This window comes from Maniola jurtina, chromosome 7, assembly GCF_905333055.1.
Source record: "Maniola jurtina chromosome 7, ilManJurt1.1, whole genome shotgun sequence".
Taxonomy (NCBI): Eukaryota; Metazoa; Arthropoda; class Insecta; order Lepidoptera; family Nymphalidae; genus Maniola; species Maniola jurtina.
The window spans coordinates 14,195,902-14,205,529 of record NC_060035.1 but is presented as its reverse complement, the minus strand read 5'-3'; the positions used below and the strand labels follow the sequence as shown (position 1 = coordinate 14,205,529).

The 9,628-nt window shown below is 36.3% G+C and overlaps 1 protein-coding gene across 1 annotated transcript in view; it reads left to right on the top strand.

Annotated features, from left to right (window-relative positions):
- Positions 1-9,628, top strand: part of LOC123867096 — a 308,948-nt gene that overhangs the window by 118,961 nt on the left and 180,359 nt on the right. Inside the window, exon 3 of the mRNA XM_045908973.1 lies at positions 3,217-3,425. Coding sequence (XP_045764929.1) covers positions 3,217-3,425 — 209 coding nt within the window. The remainder of the gene's footprint in view (positions 1-3,216; positions 3,426-9,628) is intronic.

The window sequence follows — 9,628 nt, the reverse complement described above, 5'->3', positions numbered from 1 at the left end:
CTATGTGCGTTTTATGTAATCAAATTGCTTGAAAGAAAATATCATGAGGAAACCTGCAGAAACCTCCATAATGTTCTCAAAGATATGTGAAGTCAAAATTATTACTACTTATATTAATAACAGAGTTCACCCATCTGATCAGGGGGGTATGTTTTCACGGCCGCCTATCGTTTAACCGATTTTAATACATAACTTAATACATACTTAATTTAAGCTTGCATCCTGGGGACTGACATAAGGTACATTTTATCCTGGAAAAACAAAGAGTTCCCACAGGATTCAAAAAACTTCAATCCACGTGACATAAAACATAAAATAAATATAAGTTTTCTAGGAAGAGGCTTAAGGTTCGATATCATTGGGCCAATTCAGGAAATGTAATTTTGAGAATTGGGTCAGCGGAGGATTAAGAGGACGACTTTTTCTAAGATATCCTTCCACCAATCGTTTTAGGAAGAGATCTATACATCATACTATGACTTCGCTCACACTTAAAGCAAAACTAAGTCTGGTTTGATTCTCATTAACCAATGAAACTCAGTGAAATGTAGACACGTCGTCGTAGATATTAATATCTTTAAATCTTTATTAACTTACCTTAACAAATGTAATTTCGTTGAGTTAGATTGGTTAATATTGAAATGAGAACCAAACTACGTTTGTATGGATACCGCTCGGGAGCGCGCTAGAGAAACATCTATAGATCTTAGCTCTAGAGTTCCACTTCGATGATGTTTTACTACAAAGTAGCGAGAAACTGTAAGCTTTGATATGCTCATGTAGTTGACATCCAATCAAATCCCACGAAAGTTCATCAAAGTTTCTTACACAGCTGTTGCAGGTGGGTAGAGCCCCTATGGGATGGAGTGGGGGCGTCCGTGTTTCCCGACATTTATAACTTGAACATCTTCACAGCATCTCTTGGCCAGCGCATCCCAACATATGTACTTACTTTTTTCTTCTAAAACCTCGCCTATGTATTATTAAACCAAGGCCAGCACTAAAGTATCAAGACTCGTCACTCGCAGCAATGGCCCAGTATTTACCACGGCACTATAAAACCATGCTCTACAGCAATCAATTTCCCACGTAGCTTACAAAATCATTTCTCCAGTTTGGTACTGACTGGTCTACGTATTATGAAACCAAGGCTATGGCCAGCTAAGTGTCATAACAGTACAAAATAACCAGTAACCTAACATAGTCAGTAGGCCAACATTGAAGTATCAAAACGCGACACCCGGCAGTAATGTCCCAGTATTTACCACGGGACTATAAAACGTGCACGCACTACAGCAACCAATTTCGCCGCGTATCTTCTAGCGTCATATTTTTCTTAACTTCACCTAGCTGTAAGACCATAATCAAGTTACCAATCCTCAACCAAAGCCAACACTGAAGTATCAAGACTAGTCACTCGCAGCAATGGCCCAGTATTTACCACGGCACTATAAAACCGTGCACTACAGCAATCAATTTCCCCGCGTAGCTTACAAAAACATTTGTCCAGCGTCGTATTTTTCTTTTACCGCCATCAGTGGACGTATATTAGTACCACGTCCACGTGCTGAGTGCGAGCGGATGAAATAGTTTTTGCTGCCATTACTTTTACGTCGGGACTGGAATATTATTAAAACGTGAGGCACGTGGTAGCCTTTTTGCGCGGAACGATTGCTATGATATCGTTATTGTCACCTCTGTGAAAATAGTTGCGGCTAACCACTTTTGTGGTTGATGACGCAAAAAATATAATATTGCCTCGACTTGGCGTTATTTAGGTGGCATTTATAAAAATTCTTTTGATTTGGAATTCATGTTATATTGAGAATATATGTGCAAAATCTCAAGTTTCTAGACCTCTGGTTCGAGCTGTGTATCATACATTGATAAATACGTTTTCACTTATTTCCAGTGAAATCTAGACAGTTAGCAATGAAAGACAATCTAATGTATCCTAACGTGCTTTTAGTACAGAAGTCTGATTCGTATCTAACATGATAAATGCGGTTGCGAGCAAGATACCTACGATCTGTAAGTTCTCTAATCACATCAGAATCGTGAATTTAATTTAATAATTTTCCAACATGTTCAGTAATAAAGCTTATGAAGATCCGCTTGCAATGGGACCCTACGGCACCACGTTCAGTCCGCAAACAATTACATTACATCAAGCGTCGCCTGAGCTTTAATGCAATTAGAACTCGGGCTACGTCCGATTTATACGCAATTGTGTCCAGAGGTGTTGATGGTAATATCGTTATGTGCGCACAATATGCCTACTTTGGTAACTACGTTTTAGCATGAGCGTATACTTTAAAAAAAATCAAGTACAAGTTAACCCTTGACTGCAATCTTATCTGGTGGTAAGGAGTCTAAGATGGAAGCGGTTGGAGCGGTCTAACCTGGAATCTTTGGTTTCTACGATCGTACCGGAACGATAAATTGCTTGGCGGCACGGCTTTGCCAGTAGAGTGGTTACCAGCCACAGCCGAAGCCTCCCACCAGACCAGACCAGAGACAAATTTAAAAATTATAAAATCGCTTTCCCTTGCTTGGTATTGAACCCGGGACTTCCATCTAATAAGGTCACAGCGCCAGAGAGGACGTCAAAACCATCTAATCATCATCATCCTTCTTCTTTCTAATACTCATTCTTATACTTTCATAACATTATAGAAAAATATTATATCAGTATCAACTTCTTCGTAGCGTAGTACCTCTACGCCGTAGTTTCCTTCTCTTTCAAACAAATAATATCGAAATCGAGCTGCAAATCATGACTTTTGTGCACGCGGAATAGTTGTTGTGAACGCAAAACCTCTCTATTATTCACTGTTATATTCATTAATTCAATTGTTTTGCCCGGATAATATACCAGACAAAAATTAGGTCGAGTGCCTGATGTTAGAATTTCACTTACATATTTTAAACTTAGCCACTTTTTAACCGACTGCGGCGAATCCTAAAAAGAGGGTTACGTGTTTGACCTGTGTGTACGTCCGTTCTTATGTCCGCTCGTAGCTACTGAACGGCTCTTCCCATACGTCATTAGATTCATCTTGATTGTGCGACTATCACTAGGTACTACAAAGCATTTAAAAAAAAAAACAAAATGACGGGTTTTATGCGCTTTTCTGAGCGTGCTGAAAAAGATGCATTGCAAACCGCAGTTGCAATTTCTTGAAAACTTTTTAAATGACTTGTTTTTTGTTCCAGGTACAATAGCGCTCAGAGACGTGGCGCTAATAGCGCCCTCTGCCGTCAGATTAGGAGACACAGTGCTCCTCGGTTGCAAATGGACGCTCGAAGGTAACGAGACGCTATACAGCGTCAAGTGGTACCGAGGCAGACAAGAATTCTTCAGCTACCTCCCCAAAGAGTATCCCTTCACGAGAATCTTCGCACAGCCGGGGATAGACGTGGACGTGAGTACAGTTTTCATCTTTGTAAACTGTTTTTTTTTTAATAATAAAATGGCGAGCAAACGAGCTGGCGGGTCACCTGATGTAAAGTGATTACCCCCGCCCATGAACATTTGCAGCACCAGAGGAACCGATGCGTTTCCGGCCTTTAGGGAAATTGTTGGTCCGCCCCTTGAATAACCCCATGTTGTAATCTAGTGTGAACACCGCCGATGGAAGTTGATACACAGTTTGCATGTTTTCTAATAATATACTCTTTACAGAAACTAAAAAGGAAATTAAGTTATTTTGATAATAAAATAAATAAGAAAACCTTTTATTGCTGACAGCAAAAATAATAGAAGCACGCAAATTGAATCATTGCCACTCATAATTAAAATAAATGAATAACTTATTTAGGCTTCAGAAATGAGTTCATTATGTTCCGTGGCATAGGTCTAATTTTTTTAACGAAGCACGTTTGAAAATCACTTCTGAGTGAATTTCAAAAAATGAGGGAAGAACTCCAAATTTTAATTTAATCACCACTATCCAAACCAATTACAAAAATAAATAAATGTCTAGATTCGGGCCACAAAAAAAGGTAATAATTAAGTTCCAGAATGTCAAAAAATATGCAACATTAAAAGGTCTAATTTCTTAAAGGAAAACGTTTGATCACTCGAAGCAGGAAATGATGGAAGCAATCCAGTTTAATCATTGCCTTTCATACAAATAAACAAATTACTTAATTTTGGCTTTAGACATAATAACGCGTTAAACATTGCGCATTCCACTACAGATCTGATTTTCTTAAGGAAATAAAGACACTGCAATTTAAATATTGCCATTCATGAAAATAAATAAATGATTGATTACTTGTAATTCAGACATAAATAAAAAATTAAGTTCCAATGTTAACTAAAGGTCTAATTTTACATGTTTACCTACCATGTTTGATTGTTAGCAAATGAAAATGATGGCGCACTCCACTTAATCATTGCTTTTCATAAAAATAAACAAATGACTTAATTTTAGCTTCAAAAATAAGTAAATTATGTTTCACGATGTTAAATAAAGCGTTAGATCTTCCATTAAAGGTGCTATTTTCTTAATGGAAATGTTTGATCCTTGGTTTGATTTTTCAGAGCAGAAAATGATGGAAGCACTCCAATTTAAATATTGCCTTTCATAAAAACAAACAAATGACTTAATTTTGGCTTCAGAAATAAGTTAATTAAGATCCACAATGTTAAATAACGCGTTAGATCATTGCGCGTTCCTCTAAAGGTCTGATTTTCTAAAGGAAAACGTTTGATCGTTGGCAGGAGAAAATGATGGAGGCACTCCAATTTAATCATTGCCATTCATAAAAATCCTCAGCGCTCGATTCAATTGAACTCATGAATATTTGAAAGCGTCTAAGCGAGGGTACCTTTCCGTTTCGGGAGCATTTATTATACAGAGTTTTATAAGTTTTCGCTGTTTTTTGTGCTTTCGATGATAGAACGGCCATTTAGCTAGCGTGTTAATTGAAATGCCTGACTTTTACTCTGGCGAAAAAAATTGGCAAGCGATTTTATGGGGAGCTATTTCCATACCAGTTCCACTTATCACCCTTTTGTATGATTTCGCAAGTTTTCTTTGTAAGCGGCTGTGATGCTTTTAGCGGATATTTCTTCGCGAGTTTTGCAGCTGCTTGTGGTAGTCTGGGTAAAAGGTGATTAAATGATGGTTTAACTCACTTGCCTAAAAACGTCACAGGGTGGTTTCCCAGTAAAATTTTGTATTTTATTTCCAATTTGATCCATCTAATCTGAGCTAATTAAAAATATTACTTGCCGAATTGATCCACTGATAAAAGGATCTTGCTTAGGATGTGCAAACGTTTTGTAGCGGCAAACTCTATAATTATAATGTCATAAAACGTGCAACTTCATCGCGAGGATTGAGGATTTTTAAAATTTGGTTTTCAACAATAAATATTATTAAATTAATGAATTATTAAAAAAAATTAAAATGTGTGAAAAAATTAAGTTTCTTTTTTCCAATCTAAAAAGTGTATGTCCGTTTTTAAGATGCAGGCTATCTCTGTGACAAATTTTGTAAAGATCTCTGTAGTGGTTTCGCTGTGAAAATGTAACAAAAGGTAGACAGATGCACTTTTACATAATATTTTATAATATTAGTAAGATTATTTGTATACTTACAGGTAGATAGTTATTTAAGGCTTTTGATATGACTGGAAAAATCCACAACGTTTTCAGTGTCTAGCCACGCAATCTAAGTTGAAAAACTTGTCCGTCGGTTTTCACATAAATTTTCCTTTACCGGCTTTCAAAAGTTTTATAAAAATTCGACAAGGACTTGGCCGTTCATTAAAAATATCTGGAATCTCGAAAGTTACTCAGCATAATAATATAATTTGGAAAATTATTATCTCTCGCTAACTTTATAAACTTTCGTAAAGTTCAGGTTTGCTGCTTTAAAGTTGAGCGTCCTGGAACTATGGAGTAAGTGGCTTAAAGATAGGAGGAAATTTACTTTTCTTCGAATATGTTTGTATCATACTTTGTTAGTTAAGAATATTGCGAAAGGCTTACGGAAACTATGTGCTCGAATTTAATGTTTGCGTATAATACTATAAGTAAGTACCTAAATATTTTAAACATGAAAGTTATTGTTGCGAAAGAATGGGTTTTGGGTAAAATATCAATTGCTTTATCGTTGAAGGAAAACATCGTGTGAAAACCTGAATACCTGAGTGTTCTCCAAAATAGTCTCAAAGGTGTGTGAAGTCTGTCTGCTAATCCACATTTCACCAGTATGGTGGTCTATGCCGTAGTTAAGTCATAAACAAGTGTTAAATAAAAATTTATAACACCCCCGACAAGTGAAGGTTACAGTAACTAGAAAAGAGCTGATAACTTTTGGCTGAACCGATTTTCTTGAATTATAGCTAAGAACACTCTCGATCAAGCCACCTTTCAAACAAAAAAAACTAAATTAAAATCGGTTCATTAGCTTAGGCGCTACGGTGCCACAGACAGATACACAGATACACAGATACACACGTCAAACTTATAACACCTCTCTTTTTGGGTCGGGGGTTAATAAATAATACGATCAATTCAACAGCCGTAGTAAATTTGTGGATTCACAGACAGCAACAAATCATACTGAGGAAGTCAAACCACTTCATATTGTTTGGTTACCGAATTTAAATTAAAAAAGTTGCCATCAGGTTAAACATAAATTATCTCGCACACCGGCTTGAAAATGTTTGGGAAAATTTGACATGAATTTTTGCCTTCATTAAAAATATCTCAAGTGGGTACTTGGTATAATAATAGAATTTGGCAAATACCCTGTTAACTTCCTTCTTATAAATAAGCGCTGATAGCTCAGTAGACATCGGCCTCCTATTCAGGGGATCGCGGATTCGATTCCGGGCACGCACCTGTGATTCTTCAGAGCTAAGAGTACGTGCGTTTTAGGAAAATAAATATCACTCGCTTTAACAATTTAATATTGCTTCCTACTATGAGAAGTGAATATAACGTGTAACAAGAACGCTAGCGTTATTATATACTACCTTAACACAATCCAATGGCAATAACCATTTGCCTTATGTTGTAGTTTTAGTGATTTAGTATTTTTCAAACCCGCATTGTATAGCGTCCAAACTCGGGTCAATGCCCCACTTACGGCACGGTATTGACTTCGAGTGACCTATTTACGAACGTTCGTTGACCTTCAGCGTCACTCAGATGTTTTATTCGCAATATATTTTGGACTTTTAAAATTTCAAGGACTTAAAATAAAAAATCGTTTTTTTATGGCATTTTATCAGTAATCATCAGTACGATCACCTGTTTTCGTTTTTGCTAGCGTTCTGCTTACACTCTGTATTTAAAATGTGAAAGTATATTTGTTTATTAGTTTTTATTATTCAGTAATTAAATGTCACTTGCTTTATTCATTGTAAAGGAAAACATCGTGAGGAAACCTGCATACCTAAAAGCTCTACGTAATAATTTCAAAGATGTAGATGAATTTCGCCAATCTTCACTTGTCCAGTCTGGTAGAAGGTTAGCTCGCTTCCATCTTAGACTGCATCATCACATACCACAGGTGAGATTGCAGTCAAGGGCTTACTTGTATCGGAATAAAAAAGCATGTTTTTATTTTCTTACGCGACATTGGTGGTGATATCAATAAATTCTAACGAGGTCTGCGAAACCCAAACCTGACCCATGCCCCGGACCGTGTACAGTAAACACAATTTTATCGGGTCGTTAACGCACTTTTCATGTTTTATTGTGGGCCTATTGTGAGGGAGATTCGCTTTACGACCGCCACTAAAAACCTGCCGTTTCATACAACTGATCATATAGCGGGTATAAAAAGCTTATTTTTGCTGGCCGAGTATTTATTAAGGTCATAGCACACATATCCGGAGAAGAACGGGTCTAACTCATATTGTTTTGAAAGTGTTCAAGGTCGAAATGGAGATAGGCAGGGCATGGCTGTATGGCTACAGATGATCGATGAACTCGTTTGCTACTGAAATGGAAGCCACGGAAGCAGAAACGTTGGAAGACAACCATCGCGTTGGTCCGACGACATTAGCAAGCTTCGGGATAGAATACACAACAACAACGATTTATAAAATAGTTTGTAAGCTGTGACCAAAACAAACGAACATTTTTTGGGTTTCTCTTTCACGGTTTATTACGATGTTTTAGCTAGAAAAAGAAATAAGTATTTCATACACCCAAAATTTTATTTTTATTTTATTTTATTCGACTAACCTACAACTTTTATACATAAAATATTTACAAAAATATAATAGTTTATAGCTAAAAAGGTACATAGTATAAACGTTAATAAAATGCTAGTACAGAAGATTTAGGTACAATGCTAATGGTATTATGATGAAATGAAATATGATGTTCATAAGTATGTACGGAACTCTATAAGAGCGAGGCCCGACTCGCACTTGACTTAATTTTCTTATAATATCTTCAACTGCAAAACAAGTCTTACAAAGTTATAAGAAGTTTGCAACACAGATATAATTACCCTGTTTTGATCACAACTTGTTTTGTAGCTATGCTAGCCTACTTATATTAATTGTTATTACTCTATTTTTTTGCTCGGCTTATTATTATCGTAGACTGCGAAAACCATTGTAGTTACAATATTCTTTAAGGGTTTCTGTTATAATGAAAATAAGTTTGTTGCTGAAAAATATTGCTATTACTTTCGCTTGGTATATTGATAAAAGAAAATATCTATTTTGTCTATATTCAAATCTATCATGTTACACGTGTATAGCCCTTTTCATATTTATTTTTGGACTGTATCTTATACCTCTTTTTTACCATCAATGCCTACTTATCAGTTGCCTAGTTATTATGCATAGGTAGTACCTATTAGGTACTAATATTATAAATGCGAAAGTGTATCTATCTGTCTATCTGTGTGCTAGCTTTTCACGGCCCAACACTTTTACCGATTTTGATGAAATTTGGTACAGAGTTAGCTTACATCCCGGGGAAGGAAATAGGCTTTAGGAATTTTTTATCCCGGAAAAGCAGAGTTCCTACGAGATTCATAAAAGCGCATCCATTTAACCGATTTTTATGAAATTTGGTAGGTACAGAGGTAGAATGCGTCTCGGAAATTAATGTAGGCAACTTTTTATCCAGAAATAGCAGAGTTTCCACGGGATTTTTAATAAAATCTAAATCTGCGCAAACAAAGTCGCGGGCATTATCTAGTATTTAATATTTGCAAGTGATATTTTAATAGCTTAAACGCACATAGCTCCGAAAAGTCGAAATGCGTGTCCGGGATCTATCCCCAGACCTTAGAAATTGAATAAGAAGACCGAAGTAAACGATCACCGCTTTTAAAGTTTATGTAACTCTACAAAATTTCCTATACTGAGGCACTCGAAAAGATGTTCCACAAGAAGAAAATTAAGTCCCAATCAGATTTTCTACTTAACTAACAAAGTATGAAGCAAACATATTTACTTCCCCATCTTTAAACTACTTAGTTCATAATTCCAATATTCAGGATGGAGAGTTAAGATAGTTTGAGAACTGGTGAACAATTTGTTCACAGTTTCAATATACATCACTCATCGTCAATCTATAGACGTCCGCAACTGTAAAAGGGCAGTAATTCACAACAGTTATGAAGCTTGGAACAAAAAA